This window comes from Panthera pardus, unplaced genomic scaffold, assembly GCF_024362965.1.
Source record: "Panthera pardus isolate Hobbes unplaced genomic scaffold, ASM2436296v1 HiC_scaffold_22, whole genome shotgun sequence".
NCBI lineage: Eukaryota > Metazoa > Chordata > Mammalia > Carnivora > Felidae > Panthera > Panthera pardus.
This window is the reverse complement of record NW_026526788.1, coordinates 46,061,181-46,078,391: the sequence shown is the minus strand read 5'-3', so window position 1 is coordinate 46,078,391 and position 17,211 is coordinate 46,061,181. Positions and strand designations below refer to the sequence as shown.

Here is a 17,211-nt window from a genome sequence, read left to right as displayed (position 1 = left end):
AGTCTAAAAGTAATTAAATTTTCTCTTAGGCAGGCCATTTAATTGAAGACCCTTGTTTGCATTCACTGAGTCATTCCATAAAACCTTGTTGAGCAACTGCTGTGTTGCACCCACTCTTAGGGTGGACAAGCAGACCCGTCCTGCTCTCATGGGACATCTCCCTAGGGGGCTGGGGGGACAAAACAGACCACACACATGACAAGTATATAGAGATCCTACCAACTGGCCATGCAGGTTATGAAGAAACAGAAAGCAAGAAAAGGTGTCTGGAAAGAGATGGGATAGGATGGAGATTCTCTTTATAAAGAGTAGTCAGAGAAGGCAAATGATAATAATAACAGTAATCTTATTGCTTTACTCAAACCTGTCATCTCCCACCTGCCCTACCGCTGTCCAGCCCTTCTTTCTGATATGCCCCGAAGACATAAATATTTGCAATATTTCTTTTGTAAAACATGAGAAGCGTTTTAAATTTCCCTCTTCTGTCTTCATTTGTAAAGGTACAATAAATCTGTGAATCTGGTGGGTTCTTTACTCAGATAAAGTCTTTGGGAATTTTTGTCTCACAATAATATGCTTTTTTTGTCCACCTTCTTAGACAGTGCTACAGACTGAATGTTTTTGTCCCCCCCCCCAAAAAAAAAGAAAACTTTCATGTGTTGAAACCTAATCCCCAATATGATGGATTAGGAGAGGTGGAGCCCGTGAGAGGTGATTTAGTCATGAGGATAGAACCTTCGTGAATGGGACTGGTGCCCTTTTAAAAGAGACTGCAGACCCGGGCATCTGGGTGGCTCAGTCAGTTGAGCATCCAGCTTCAGCTTAGGTCGTGATCTCAAGGTTTCTGTGTCAAGCCCCACGTCAAGCTTGCTGCTGTCAGTCCGGAGCCTGCTTGAATTAAATCACCTAGTCCTTCACTACAATCTCATGATGTAGGAGGTATGATAGTCCATATCATACAAGTAAGGAAACTGAGGCAGAGAGAGTAAGTAAGTAACTCATCCAAGGTTAAATAGCAAGTTTGAGTAAGAGGTAAGATTCAAACCCAGCACCTGGTTCCTCCACCTGGGCTCCTAGCCATTGTGTTAGGTGCAAAGTGGGTGGACCACAAGTGATTCTTGAATTCAGTGAAAGGTACAGGTATACAGACGAACATCCCTATTCTGATCAGAGCCCTTCTCTGCCTGGCCATTGTTTGGCCTTCTGCTGTGGCGACACTAGTCTCAAGACCCTTCCCTCTTGGCTTCCCTTCTCTAGAAGTTGCCGTGGAGGAAAGGTCCACTAAGGCCAGTGAAGCTCTTCCCTGCTCCCTGGGAATGACAGCCCACATGGGAGGTTGGATTACCTGGTACCCAGAGATGTGCTGCATCAGACGGTCACACATGGCATTGCTGGTCAGGACAGAGTGCAGGACTTTCACGGCCGCATACATGGTGTGGTCATCCGTCGCTAAGGAAATGAGGCCCAGGAGGATGGCAGGCCCACCAATGAAGTCCAGACTGCTGGCTGCTGGGATGGAGTGGAACACCCTTACACCTGTGTGGGACAAAGAGACATTCCATCAATAGATCGCAGCTTCGGGGTTATGGCAAGTCCCCTGGAAGCCTGCAAGGGCAAGAGCTGTCAGTGTCCCTTCACAGCAGAAGGGCTCGTGCACACGGGACAGGCTGGGAGGAAGGATGGGACGTTTGTCAGTCTTAGCTCACTGAGAGATCCTGCACTAAGTTCTTCCTGGGTCACCAGAAGGCTGAAACAGCCCATGGGATTTCAGATCACTGCCTCTGTTGCAGTCCAGCGTGCTGGATGAGTCACATGCCCTCTGAGCCTCAATCCACTGGTTGCTCTGACAACCTGTGGCTTTTGTCTGCTCTCTAGATCCTGCGAGATTGGACCTTCACTAACCCCCTGCTTTGCTCCTGGCAACCAGTAGTAACTGACTGTTGTTTTTACCCAAACAACCACAACCATTACTTCTGTCAAAAGACCCCACTGTGCCCACTAGATAGGTTCCGTTGTGCATAGATGTCAGCCTGGTTAGTAGCTGAGTTCATTAACACCTGCCAGATACAGCAAGGTGAACTGGCTTCTATGGGATGTGGAAGGCCAGCTCTCTGACAGGGCTGACTCTCCAACTCTCACCCTCCCTGGATGGCCACTCAGACTTCTAGGCTGCACGAGCAGTGACAGCCACACACCCATCTTCCCAAATAGTAGTAAAAGCTCAAGGCCTGACCTACCTAATTGGCCCACAGCCACAGCTCCAACGGTTCGAAGAGAACCTGACAGGTGCCCAGCACAATTTCTTAGCAAGAACACAGGCATGGCATTGTCACGGGATGAAATGTTCATCTAGAGAAATTGGCAACAATTAGTCCCAAGAAACTTTCCTGAAATGGAAGAGGTTTTGTTCATGAGGTCCTGGAGGGGAGGCACCCGAGATCTGGTCCAGAGTTGGCAGTCAGTAAGTGAAGGTCGGTGAATAAATAATAAATGAACCAACGTCAGGGAGACTGAAGCCGAACTTCAGGTTCCCGTGTCCTGCCTCCCAGTTGTGCCTTAATCATGCGGGAGTAACTTTGACCATGCTGTTGTGCCAACGATGTCCCACATGTCACAGTAAAGAGCCCATGAGGGCAAGGTGGGCCCAGGGACATGTGGAGGTGGAACAGTGCCACGAAGGCCGGGCTGCCTCCTTCCCAGTCCACATTGTCCAGTCTCGGCCCACCCTGGCTTCACTAGTCTCAGAGGGCCAGGCGGATGGGAATCTGGGGTACTGTGTGGGGAAGGCACAGCTGTGTGCTCAACAGACCTACTCCCTGATCTCTCCTCTCAGTAAAGGGAGATGGCCTTCTTTCTGTGAGGGTGGAGAGAATGTCAACAAATCAGCTCAAATTTCTCAGCATTAAGCAAAAGAGCGCTCCGTGCCGGCATTAGGATATAGTTCATCTAATGGCATCTTCATCTACAAACATGTCGGCTTGCTGTTTTGCAAGTTTGGTGTTTAAAATACACATGGCAACTCACAGAACATTTTGCAGTGTTGGGGGTTGGGGGGCGTGGTCAGTTGCATCCGGAAAAGGGAAGCTCAATCGTGTTTTCAGTGTCACAAAGGTTTTTCAAATTCCACTTGTTCCTGCTCTACAGTGAAGAATAAAGACTGCCGACTTTCTTCTCTGAGCAATTATAAACGAAAGGTTTAGTCTCGGGGGATGCTAATGGGTGGAGAGGCATATGATATTTTAACAAACGAAATGGGAAGCGTGCCTGTGTGTATCTGTCTGCACATGCACCAACACGAATCAGTGTTCCCTTAAGTGCTGAAAACTGAAGCAAACCAGGAGATCAGGATTCCAAAAGGGGCAACAGGTGAAGGCAGAAGTCGTACCTCCTTGGCAATCAGGCGGCTGTCCACCTCATTGTAAGTGTTTCTGATGTCCGTAACACTGGTGATGGAGGAGCTGGCTATGTGAAGGCCAAAGGAAACCCTTTCCTCTGCAACCAGGGGCGTTGCTTCTGTATCAAGGTCCTCTCCTAAAACAACACATCTTTGATCATCTCTACTCTCACTTTACGGAAAAGAAAGTACAACCTCAGGAAAATAAATATCTACGGCTATATGGTGAAGTCATCATTGAGGGACTATTTTATGTTGTTACGTTGTATGTTTGCATGTTGTATGTTTATATCACATGTTGGTCCCTACCTGTGCTTCTCTGACACTTATAGAAAACTGTGGACAAATCTCATAAGATTAACCCTACTATAAAATAGAGGCATTCAAGGTGTGAAATCACCTTGAGCTTGAGACATCTACCAAGGATATGCTATAACCTCACTCCCCAAAACCAAAATGCTAAGTGATAAGAAAGCTGACTTACAAAAAAAAATGGGGACACCAAAGTGGCTCAGTCAGTTAAGTGTCCAGCTCTTGGTTTTTGGCTCAGGTCATGATCTCACGGTTCATGGGATGGAGCCCTGCATCAGGCTCTGCAGAGCCCGCTTGGGAATCTCTCTTTCCCTTTTCCCTTTTCCCTTTCCCCCACTTGCTCTCTCTTTCTCTCTCTCTCTCTCTCAAAATAAATAAATAAATATTTAAAAAGAAAAGAAAAAGAAATCTGCTGGGCTGAAAGCCCTAAAATTTTTGATGAGCTACATGCCGTGGCGAACATTCCACTTGGAATGAGCACCTTGGTCCCTGGGTCAAGGAGAACCACACATGGTCCTAGAGCTGTGTGGTCTGAATAACCAGTCAGCAAAATTTTGGCTCTAGACTTGACCTCATCGCATGGCTCTGGCCAGTACCATTTGCCGTAGGAAATGGAAGCTTGAAGAAGACATGGGTCCTGGAGACAGAAACACTCAACAGTGTTCAATCGCCCTTCACAACGCACAAGGCTTCTGTACATAAATTCATTCATCATTCTTCCCAGATGGGAGCTGACCCCCTTGACTTAACAGAGCACAGAGAGCAGTACTCCCTGCTTGAACAGCCAGCAATCAATAATGAAAATGTGGATGTGTTTGTCTGCCTGTTTAATAATTGAAGACAACAGTATGCTTTAGTTAAAAAGCTTCTTCATTAAAAGGAATGCAACTTATTTATCTCATTCTCTCCTCTCTTTCTTTGCTGATGGTATTGCCTACCTATTCTCCTCCATTATGTGCTTCAGAGTTGAAATCCAAAGGATATTGTCACTTCCTTTTCTGTGACATTTTCTGTTGGGTTGTAAATTTATAATGATTCAATTACAGAGGTCTTCCCTAATGACTGACCTACACTGAGTTTATTTTTTATAAATATGCTATAAATAACTGGATGTCCATTTAATAAAATAATATCAGAAAGATCATTATAAATCAAAACACTCCATACCTTGGGCATGCACAGCTTGGAAGTTACCACAGTATCTTGGGCCAAGTTTGTTAATAACTTCCAGAGTGTCCACTGAGATGGCTTCTTCAAAGAGGTATGTAGGGCCAAGACGCCATATTAACGATGACTTTTGTTTCCAAACTCGAGGGGTAGAGATATATCCATAAACATCCACAAATGAAGATGGATCCATTGAAAGGAAAGGCCCTGGCAAGGCCTGGATGTACAACATCTGTTAAAATTAAAAGGGAGAAAGGGAGAGATTTAACCTCAGAATTAATCAAATAAACACCTATGGAGATAAAATAATATACCTTCTTCTCTCAAAGTAAAAGCTTATTATATCTACAAGCATTAAAATCTCACTCTCAAAGCTGAGAAACAGTGCAGGAAAACAGCTTACAAAATGCTGGTGGGAGTAAAAAACTGACACTGTGATTTTGGAGACAAATTTGATAAGGAATATTAAGAGACACTAAAATGTTTATCTTTTTTGTTCCAGTCATTCCACTAAGAACCCAAATGTCCAGTATTGGCACATTCATTAAGTTTTATGTACTAAAATAATGATAGACATATCCAATTGGAAAGGAAGAAATAAAATTATCTCTATTTGCAGATGACATGTCCATGTGGAAAATTCCAAAGAATCTACAAAAAAAAATGCCTAGAACTAGTAAGTGAGTTCAGCAAGGTCACAGGATAGATGATAAACACACAAAAGTCAATCACGTTCTACAGGCCAACAATGAACATGAAGAGACTAAAATTAAAAACACTATCATTTACAACTGCGCAAAAGAAAATGAAATATTTAAGAAAACATGTATGGATTCTATATACTAAAAATTCAAAAAGGATGATGAAAGAAATCAAAGAAGACCTATGTAAATGGAGAGACATACCATGTTTCTGGATAGCAAAACTCAACACAGGGAAGATATCATTTCTCCCCAAAATGATCTATAGATATAATTCAGTTCCCATCAAAATGGCAGAAGGTTTTTTGTTGACACAGACAAGTTAATTCTAAAATTTGTATCTGAAGACACAAGCCCTAGAATAGCTTAAACAAATAGCTTAATTCTTCTTTTTCAAAAATTAACAATGTTTTTGATCATCTTTCTTGAAAGAGAAAAATTAAGTGGGAGACACCACTCTAACCAATATTATTACACAGGCTAGCTTATTACATAGCTATAATAATTAAGATAGTGTGGTATCGGTAGAGTTCTAGTCACATAGATCAGTAGAACAGAATATAGAATCTGGAAATACACCCAGACAAATGTGCCCAACTGATTTTTGATGAAGTTTCAAAAGCAATTTAATGGAAGAAGGATAGCCTCTTCAACCAACGTTGCTGGAATAACTGGGCATCCATAGGCAAAGAAGTGAACTTCAACCTAAACTTTGCAGTCATAAGAGGAAAATTTGATGAATCCTTTATCAAAATAAAAACTTTTGTTCTGCAAACTCCTATGGGAAAGAAGATGGAAGACAAGCTACAGACTAGGAGAAATTCTTTGCAAATCATACATCGAAGGGCTAGTATCTAGAATATATCAAAAACCTCTAAAACCCCAGAGGAAAAAAACAACCCAATTAGAAAATGGACACAGAACATGGGCAGACATCACTTAAGAGGTTACATAAATGGCAAATAAGTGCTTGAGCAGATTTTTAATCTCATTAGCCATGAAAGCAGTGCAAATTAAAAACACAACATCACTATGCACCTATCAGAGCGGCTAATATGAAAACCAGTGACCACTGCAAATACAGAGAAACCAGATTGTTAATCCATTGCTGGTGGGAAATGTAAAATGGTACAGTCACTCTGGGAAAATCGTTTGGCCATTTCTTATAAAAAGTAAACACACAATTACCTATGACCCAGCAACTGAACTCTTAGGCATTTATCCCAGAGAAATATGGACTTAAGCTCACACAAGAACCTGTATACAAATCTTCATAGCAAAACAAACAAACAAACAAAGATAAAAAACAAAAAAAGGAAAAAATGTTCATAGCGTCATTATTTGTAATATCCCCAAACTGGAAACAGCCCAGATGTCCTTCAATCAGTGAATGGTTATATATCCAGGTCATGAAAAACTACTCAGCAATAAAAAGGAATTAACTATTGGTGCACAGCAACAATCTGGATGAATTTCCAGAGAATTATGTGGATTGAAAAATCCAACCTTGAAAGATCATACACTGTACAGTTTCATAAAAATAATATCCTTGAAATGACAACATTTTAGATTATTGTTTTCCAAGGTCAGGGACAGGGATAGGGGAGAGAGGTGTGGGTGAATGGGAGTGGCTATAATTTTTATAAATGGGAAACACAAGGGAGCATTGTGGTGATGTAAACATTCTGAATCTTGGCACAAGTCATGGATGCAAAAACCTACACATGTGATAAACCTGTGTGGAACACATATGCATATATACAAGTATAAATAAAACTGGGAAATTTGAATAAAGTAGCAGATTGTATCAATAGCAAAATTGGGTTATGAAATTGTTCTAGAGTTTTGTAAATGCCACCATTCGGGGAAAACTAATGGGTAAAATTCGGGGAAAACTAGGGGTAAAAGTACACAGGATTTCTTGCTATTATGTCTTACAACAACATTTTAGTCTATTATTATCTCAATAAAAATTTCAATAAAAGAAAAGAAAAATAGTTAACAGAGTATCACAAATTTTAAAATGATAATTTCGCGTTTTTTCATCTTTTAGTATTTATTTTTGAGAGAGAAAGAGACAGAACGCAAGTTCGAAGGGGCAGAGAGAGAGGGAGACAAAGATCTAAAGCAGCCTCCAGGCTTTGAGCTGTCAGCACAGAGCCCGACTGACACGGGGCTCAAACTCACAAACAGTGAGATCATGACCTGAGTCAAAGTTAGCTGCTTAACCGGCCAAGCCCCCAGGAACTCCTAAAATGATCATTTCAAAGCTTATGTTGGTAGACTTAACTAATAGTTAAAACTAGCTAAGTAATATACAAAATTTTCCACACAATAAAGTTGAACTACTTTTTTAAAGGGAAAAGACTGAAAGAAATTACAAACTATGGTAAGATAGAAGGAATGCAGGCAATATTTCATCTTTGCTCTATTTTTTAGTTATTTCAAAATGTGTTTATATTATTTTTTATAATGACTATAAAGTCACCACATCTATGTATATGTATGTAAATACATATTTTTCAAAGGAAAGGTCACACAATTTCAGAAATATTCTTTTACTCCCTATCAATTAAATGAGATTTTCAAACAAAAACAAACCAGGTTTTCAGCCACCAGCCTTGCCTAAAGTGAAGTCCACTGTGCTGTCCTCTCTTCCCTCCTTTCAGATAGGAACTTCTGTCTCTCCCACCTGAAGCTCTGCCCCCCTCCTGCAATCCAGCTTGCATTTTTGCCAAATTCATAGCGCATTTACTCACAGCACCATTCGGATTGATTTATAAACATAAGATGTCTTAAATTGCTCCCACGTCATTTTGCTCGTTCAGGCTATTGAAATACTCCCCACATTTCCAAATTTAACTTAGCTGAACTTAGAAATTAATACAAAATCTCTAACATTAGAGAACAATCCTTAAGCTGGGTCATCCCCAAACTAAGCTCTCCCATCTTATTCTTATCCAGCATTATGTCTGCATCTAAACACAGGCCTTCATGTTTACCCCAGTTAAATTTCATTTGCTGATCCTGAACCAACTTGTTGAGATCATCTTGGAAAGTCAACTCTGTCTGACTCAACCCTTGGTCATTCTCCACGTATTTTTGGCATATCCCCATGACATCACACTACTGCCAACCTCCCTCCTGACTGGCTTCGGTTTAGGTGGTCCCTTGAGGCCAGATGTTCATCCATGTACCAGGTCACTCAACTACGCTATCAATCCAGTCCGTGTTCCTCCTTGTGGCCTTAAATGCAATGCAATTCATCAAGTATTTATTGCAGGCTTACCATGTGCCTGCCCCTGTGCTAGGTGCGAGCAAACACCAATAGGACTTGCCTTTAGCCTCAAAGTACATGAACTATTTCACAGAATACCAACCTATTCTGTAAAACAAGGCAGAATACCAACATGTTTTGCAAAAAAAAAAAAAAAAAAAAAAAAAGGTTGGGGCGGGGAGAAGCCTCCTCTATAATCATGCCTAAACAGATAATAACAAAGACACTGTGCAACCACAAAAGTAACCACCCTTCTCATCCTGGCTAACATGAGTTAGCTTTCTCTCCAAGAACAACTCTAACCTGCTCCATTATTCCTACTTCCTGGATACAAGTTCTGAACATGCACGGACATCAAACTCCCTCTTTCTGACGGCACCCGGTTGAGAACAGACAAACCCCCACTTCTTTGAAACCTCCCCAAAATCACCTTAAATAAGCGCAAATCATATATGCTCCTTCCAAGTCCCTGTTACCCCAGGGAGTAGAGTGTCTTGCTACATCAAGCTTAATAAATCTAACTTCTGTTTTGTACTATATGCACACTCCCGAAGGTACTGATTGGTGGTCATGGACAATTCCTGGCATCTAAAACAGTTCCTAACACAGAATACGTGCTCAAAAAGATTTAATAAGGGAAAGAATGAAGGAAAGAAGGAAAGGAAGGAGGGAGGGAGGCAGGGAGGGAGGAATGGAGTGAGGGAGGAAGGAAGGGGAGGAAGGAAGGAAGGAAAGAAAGGCCGGTATTGTCAATGATTGGAGAAAAGAGTAGCTTCTTGTTTTGAAAAACCTACTTTTGTTATGTTCCTGCTGAATCTTTCTGGTTACCACTGCCTTTATTTGATAAGACAATCGTACCTGACGACAGCATCGAATTCATCTTTAGGTGTTGTATTGAATTTAGGTTGTTCTACCTTAATGATTCTCAACATGGGGTGATTTGGGGGCATTTGGAAATGTCTGGAGACAGTTTTGGTGGCCACAACTGGGGAGAGAGGGATGCGATGGCATCTAGGGAGGCCACAGATGCTGGTAAGTATCATACTATACATAGAATGGGTCCCTACAACAAAGAATTATCGAGCCTCTAATGCCAAACTATCGAAATGAGAAACCTATTCATCTAAGGTCATCCATTCTGGCTAAATGTTAGAATCATCTGAGAGGCTCTGAAAACATCACCAAATTACCCCGCACCCAGAGATTCTGTGATGATTCATCTCAGGAGCAACCTGCACAATAGAACTTTAAAAATACTTTCCAGGATGGGGCGCCTGGGTGGCGCAGTTGGTTGAGCGTCCGACTTCAGCCAGGTCACGATCTCGCGGTCCGTGAGTTTGAGCCCCGCGTCAGGCTCTGGGCTGATGACTCGGAGCCTGGAGCCTGTTTCCGATTCTGTGTCTCCCTCTCTCTCTGCCCCTCCCCCGTTCATGCTCTGTCTCTCTCTGTCCCAAAAATAAATAAAAAACGTTGGAAAAAAAAAATTAAAAAAAAAAATACTTTCCAGGTGATTCAAGAATGCAGCCTAGGTTGAGATGCTCTCTCTGGAACCTGGGTGCCACTCTGGCTGCATTTGCCTTTTGTTGTCTTCTGGGCGCTTCTCTCTCTGACTTCTTTGGGGATCTCCGACAGTGGGTCCTGGAGCACACTTGCCATGTCCCTCCTCTCCCAGCTTCCTCTGCCTTATGCCTCAGGACTTCAGGTGACTCTAAACGGCAGTGACAAGATACTTCCTCCAGCTATGTGTTCACATTCCATTGCCTTCTTTGTGCAGGGAATCATCTCTTCCTCATCATCCTTGCTGTAAATCTGGCAAGAGGTATTGGTGTCTTTCAAGCTCTAGCGCCTGACTCCCAAGTATGGTGGAAGGACAGTTGTGTTAGATTCACCACCAAGCTTCTTGGAAAAGTAGAACCTGAGACCCCCACGCAGACTTTCCTAGGGAATCCATAACTTAAACTGTGAAAAGCCTCATTCACTCTGGGAATTTATATTCTCTTATGACTATTCTGATGTCCACGTTTCACCTTCTGTTCTGGTTGTGTAGCTTTCATTCCATTTTCTGAAAGATTTTTGTTTTATCGTTTCTTTGGGTTTTTCTTATGCATGAGCTCAGCCAAGTGTACTGGACGCCAAAGGTGAGTTTCATTAGATACTGACCCCACCCTCCCCTCGCCAAATGAAAAGGACCAACTGACCTGAGGCCACTCCAGAGTGGTGCAGCCAGGAAAGCATTGTGGGGCAAGTGGAGCTCGGGGCAACTAGCTCACCTTGGCTGAGCCAACGATCTGTCCATCCAGATAGGTGGAAACGGTACAATTCCTTTTCATTTCCTTGGTGACAACCACAGCCAGGTGGTGCCACTGACCACAAGTCAGCAGCTGGCCACACCTGACCCGAAGCTGGCGTCCAGCAGAAGGCTCAGGATCATCCTCAGGTTCCATGATGTCTGCAAGAGACCACAAACACCACACCCGGCATGCGGCGCCATGCTGCAGCAACCCAGGAGAACAGGGCCTCGTGCGGAGGCCTCGACCCCCTCATAAAATAATGACGACAGCAGCCACCGTTGCTTGAGGTCTTGCCTTGTGCCAGACATGGGTTTAAGAACTGTTAGAAATGTCACTTCGGGTTTTTTGGGGTTATTGTTTTGTTTTGTTTTTCACAACAACCCTTGGAGGTAGGTGCTATCACGACTCTCATTCACCAGCCTGAGGCACAGACGGGTTAGGTAAGTTGCCCAGGGTCATCGAGCAAGTAGTATTCAAGTCCAGGAGTCAGATTTTGCGGTCTACCCCGCACTAGACCGCCTCTGTAGCCATGCACATTTGCCCTAGAGTCCTAACAAGGAGGGGGGAATAAGCAGTTGTGCTCTGTGCCCATGATGCCAAGGCACCCCTGGGGTGTCTCCCTATGAAACAGTGACGCTCTTGGGGAACACAAGAAGAACAGGCCATTTCTGGCCATCACAGAGGGATGAGCTTAGACAGCCAGGCTGAGCTCTAAATGGCAGAGCCTGGACCAGCCACCAGCCACCAAAGGACGGTTGGGCTCCTGGGCTCTTGTGCCAAAAGCTGCTGAATTAGCCCCATTCTCCCCAAGTGTAGGTGAAAACAGCTCCCAACGCCTTACCCAGGGACTGAAATTCTTTCTCTTCTGTAGACACAACTAAGGAGAGGTCGTCCGGGCACAGGCTGACAGAGAAGCAGATGAAGGGTTGCTCAGTCCTGGCCAGGTGACGCACCAAGGTTAGGAAGCGCAGAGGGTGGCCCTCAGTGACTGTGCTGTGCCTGCTGATCAGGAACCAGCAGGAGAAGGTCAGGCCACCAAGTGGAGGGAACGATCTGGCAGCACCTGGAGTCAGAACAAGCATGCCCTTAGAACTTCTCTGCCTTGGAATCTTGTCTAGACTCACTGTGGCTCTGAATCGGCCCAGAGGTGGCCCTACTGTGTCCAGCTCTGTGCCTCACCTGACTCATGCCCACTTTATGTCGACCCCACGCCGCAGAAGCTTGTCCTCTTTTTCATACTCACATATTCCCACCAGGACTTGAGTGTAGATCCCCAAAGCCTCTCTCCAATTCTGTCCCACCTATTATTCCACGCCACCTTGCCAAGGGAAGGGGTGCATAACCCTGAGATCGGTCATCATTGGCCCACTGGTCAGTTGATCTAAAGCTGGGCAGTGTGCTGTGAGAGGCAGGGGACACCAGCCTTACTCAGCTGAACCTTGTATGGGGAAGCCTCCACTGTAGGCAAACCCACCTCCTCCTGCCCTGTAACAGGGTTACAGTGCAGAGCAGGCCCACTGTCCTCCGTGAATAAGCAGAATCAGGCTTGGTGCCCCATGTTGGGCTGTGAATGCAATGGCTCCTCAGCGCCCACCGTTCCAGAGAAACGCAGGTTCCTCTAACTGAGGGTGCTTAGCTCAGGCGGCACCGGGTTCTTGCCCTGTCCTTCCCAGGCAGTTTTTAGCCGAGCACAGCAGTGCACAAAGCCTGCTAGGGCCCAGGTCGATCAGATGGCCATCCACATAGAACTTATATTCTTCTCTAGAAAGAGTCCTAAGGCGGGGTAAGGTGTTTGTTTCGACTTTTGTCAATCGCTGACAAAATGAATCCAACGCAGACTCAGACATCAAATCACCGAATGAGCCCATCAGTGTTCACTGAGTCCCCACTCTACGCAGAGGCATGGGACGGGCCCTTGGGACACATAATAAACAGGATGCTCCCGCCCTAAAACAGGCATGACAAACCGGAAGGATGACTCCTCTACAGATATACAGAAACAACAAAGACTCACACTTTCTTGAAATGCCAAGCGGAATCTGAAATCAAGGCTCCCTAAGCACTTATTCTGGGGTAGGGTGAGGACGGTTCAGCAAGCTAAACCCCCTGAGAAACACCTACCTGTCCCGATCCCTCCGGAGACCAGATACTCTGTGCTGGTTCCCATAACTGTAGACACAGTCGGAATAAACAAACAGCTGGAAACAGAAAAGTCTCTCAGATCATTGAACCACAAACCAACTTCTGGCCATGACATCTCCCCTCTGTCCCTCTGCAGGGACCTCACTCTCTCTTACACCATGAGGACAGAAAGCAGCTGATGCTGTTACAAGGGCCCTGGGAAATTAATAAAGTGCATTCCAAGCATAAGGAAACGTGTTGTACCCATAGCCTTCCACGGACATGTCAAATTCCACAAATGATGGAGCCAGGGCCGCCTTCTGAGGCTGCAGGTTGCGCGGGGAGGTCATGGAGATGAGGCTGAGTGAAGTCTGAAGGGCAGTGGTTGAGCCCTGGGACGTCCTCGAGGATCTGAGGGCCTGTGTGACTGCTGAGCAAGGGTCGGCCCCCGGGGCAGCTCCTCCGGGACCCTCAGCAGTCCCTGCTTCTGCAGCCTGGGACCCTAAGGCAACATGCAAGAGAAGAGACATGTCCCTGTTCAAGCATATCTGCTCTTCTGACAACAGCCTCGATGCTTCTGCCACAGCCCTGAAGGAGGGCTCCACAGTGTCACAGCACTTCCTGACCCCTGTGAAGCAGCTCTCTACTGACTTAGTAACCCTGAACTGCAGCAACACTACGTCCCTCCTCGAAACTTCTTTTCCCTTAATTCCATCATTCCCCACAAACCCCCAGCTTTCCAGCGCACCATTTTCTGTTGCCATCATTGGCTTGCCCCACTGGCCATTGCTCACTGACACTTTGTCCTGGCTCCCTGAACTCCCCGCTCACAGCAGCCTGTCTCTTTGAAAGCTCTGCTCCCCTCCCCTGATTGCCAGGACCAGCTGAATCTCCATCCATGTTCTTCAATTATGTGATCCACACTCAACCTGCCCATAGCTTTCTATTCTTTAAGCCGGTCCCTGGAGTCAGCAGCCTCCCAGGTACCAGGACCGATACTAGGGGACCCACCCAATGCTTTGGCCTCTTGACCGCCCAACTGTCCCCTGAGCCATGAGCTGTGCAAAAAACCATCACTGGCACCTCCATCCAGGTGCGGCTCTGGGTATTCTAGCATGCACTGTATCATGAAGGAAACCCTATCGCTCTTTCCATGATCTGGGACCAAAGGGGCCAAGGGCACGCTCAGCATCACCTGTCTTATATGAGGATGGGGGTCATCCTTTTCCTTCCAGATCTGGCCTTTCTCCAGGGACCACCAATCCTGCTTTTCCTCATTTGCTCCACTGAGCAGCAGGCAATACCATTTTTTAAATCTGTCTGCTTCCCACCTGTTGTGAAGGCTCCCTTCTAAGGAATGCATATTCTTTTTAATTCCCATTAACCTGTTCCTGTTCTTTCCTCCGTCCTCACCTGAGCCTCCAGAGTCCCCTCCGTGGACACAAGATGAATGGAGGATTTTCGTTGCAGCCGACGGAGGTGGGGGAACTCCAAGACCTAGAAACTGTCTAAGCATCAGAACATGCAAGAGAAACAAAATGAAGACCTTTTATGAACAGAAGTGTTCTCCAGCTTCATCCGAGCACTTTCCCAAATCTCAGTGCTCCCTGATGGCCTCCTCCACTTTCCTTCTCTCTGTTTGGAAAGCGTTTCCTTAAGCCATGCAGAAACAGAGGGAGATTGGCCTGGCATCCAGACCACAGAGCTGGTGCCTTTAGGTGTCTTTGACCAGCTAGCAGCCTCAAACCAGATTTGGAAGAGAGAAGAAGGAATTTGTCCTACTCTGTTTTGTGTCTGCTCCGTTTGTCTGCTCTGTGCCTCTCCCTCCTGCTCAGCTTTCCAGGCACCAACCAGGTGGCTTCATGGGGGCTGCCAGCAGGAAGGCTCCCATAGGATACAAGGGAGCACTGCTTCTGTCCCTCTCTCTGTCGGGAGTCTCGGCCACTGCTTGTCACACCAGCCTGGCTCCTACAGCCTCACCCCTTGAGCAGTGAAGCCCTCACAGCCCCCGCCCCTCTCAGTTCCCGTAGCTTTGGCATTATCCACTGAGCATCCCCCACCATGCTATTCTGTGTTGTCTGCAGGACCCTCTGAAGGTTCCCCTCTCTCCGAAGACCACAGCTCCACGGGAGGGGCTATGTCTGCTTTGTGGGTCTCTGCACTGCCCGCATGCACCCGGGGTTCCTCCTGGACTCGCGCTGTCCAATACTGGGAAGGGCCACACCCTGCACAGAGGGGGTGCAGGAGGGGGCATGGGGACACCAGTACAGTCCCCTGTACTGACACCAGTACTCCTATTGTCCACTGGGCCTGAGCACAGCTGCCAGCAGCTCAGCAGTGTTTAATGAGCGGCACATAGTACCTTAACACGTCTGGTTCGATGGCTTGGGAGGCAAGTTTTTCAAAAATCCTGATGAGGCCTGAGTGCAAGGGGCTGGTGCTGGTGGTCAGGGCCCTGCGGCAGGAGGCCACGAGGGTCCTAAGCATCCCCGCCTCACACATGACCTGACGGTTCTTCTCCGATTTCACCAGGGACTGGATATGACTGGCCATGGAGCACTGGATCTCCTGGGAAAGCTAAGAGAGCAAAAGCAAACAGTGAGCCCTGGAGGTCAGGACATTTTGTGGGCAACTTTGATAGGCCCCCAACCAGGCCCCAAATTGGTTGTGGGGCCAGACGCCTGCACCCACACAGCCTGTTCTAACTGTACTCTATATCGGGGGTTCTCAGATATGCCCACTTCTCGTGCAATGGGAACCCCAGAGGCTGGTCTGTGGGAGGATGGGGGCCACTGAGGTCAGCTGCCAAAGACATAGAGGCTTAGAACAGAGGCTGCGAGCCAGCCAGCAAGAGGCCGCATCTGCCCCAGAGACGCAGTGTCTGCCCCGCGCGATGTTTAAGCAGTTTCTGAATTAACTGCTAACATTTAAACATCCGGAAATTTCACATAAAAGTCCAGACACATGGCTCCTTTCGAAAGGTAGGAAGACCGGGGTCAGACAGGTTTGCAGTCCTGGACAGTGGCTGAGCCTCTGGAGGGTCCCACGCCCCCACAGCCTTCGCTCACAAAGCAGCCCTGTGTTTGAGGTCGTACCCCCGGCACAGAAGGTGCAGTGCCCCGGGGAGGCAGGCTCACAGGCAGTGCCCACGCAGACTGGCTGTGGCCGGACCAGGCCACGCTCAGCGCCCACACCAGCTCAAGTTGCCACTCCTGCGCGAGCTGCTCGCTGACGCCTGCCCTCAGCCCCTGATTGTCACTACCCCCCGCCCCCATGGGCCTTCCCACTGTCCTTCCTCCATCTCTCAGACACGGATAGTGGTGCTCTTATCTTACCCTTACTACTTTTCCAGTCCCTTCAGTATCTTTATGTCCCTGAGGCCCGCAGAAGAGAGCGCATAGGGTCAGCTCAGTGAATATTTGAGCCAAATACATGGTTTCTGCAATCTTCCTTTCTTTTCTTCGTCAAAAAATAAACGCCTGAAATTCCCAGCCCTCTGTAGTGATGCAGACAGTCTGGGGTGGGGGTGGAGAGGGAGAAATTCCTCTACAAAAACTCTCAGGGCTGCCCCCACTCTCTTTTACTGTTGTATACGATATTGTCTGAAGTGAGAGGGATACCAGTTAGAACGTAATGGTATTTTCCTGCAGTGGATGCTATGGGAGCCTCCCCCAGACCTCCTTTTCCAGATGAGTGTACCCATCATAGCTATGCCTTCTCTAGAGGGCTGCCCTTCCCCAACTGGGAGCTGCCCTGTCCAGGGGCAATGTGCCCCCCCATACAAGTTCACTCATGCATATATACTCAAAAGTATGTGCACACATGGACACACAGGAGCATCCATGCATGTGTGTGTGCATGCATGCACATGTATATACATGCCCACAGAGCCATATATGTGTTTGTGTACATGCATATGTGCACACGCTCACACACGCACACATGCAA

The 17,211-nt window shown here is 46.4% G+C and overlaps 1 protein-coding gene across 4 annotated transcripts in view; it reads right to left on the bottom strand.

The window, feature by feature from the left end:
* The window catches only part of WDFY4 (WDFY family member 4), a 295,826-nt gene that overhangs the window by 182,895 nt on the left and 95,720 nt on the right, over positions 1-17,211 (bottom strand). For all 4 annotated transcript variants that reach the window (XM_019444889.2, XM_019444887.2, XM_019444885.2 and 1 more), the window contains 10 exons: positions 15,626-15,840; positions 14,677-14,771; positions 13,528-13,765; positions 13,264-13,340; positions 11,984-12,205; positions 11,122-11,300; positions 4,874-5,105; positions 3,386-3,531; positions 2,238-2,349; positions 1,346-1,536 (listed from right to left, as the gene is read on the bottom strand). In XM_019444889.2, the coding sequence (XP_019300434.2) occupies positions 1,346-1,536; positions 2,238-2,349; positions 3,386-3,531; positions 4,874-5,105; positions 11,122-11,300; positions 11,984-12,205; positions 13,264-13,340; positions 13,528-13,765; positions 14,677-14,771; positions 15,626-15,840 (1,707 nt within the window). The remainder of the gene's footprint in view (positions 1-1,345; positions 1,537-2,237; positions 2,350-3,385; positions 3,532-4,873; positions 5,106-11,121; positions 11,301-11,983; positions 12,206-13,263; positions 13,341-13,527; positions 13,766-14,676; positions 14,772-15,625; positions 15,841-17,211) is intronic.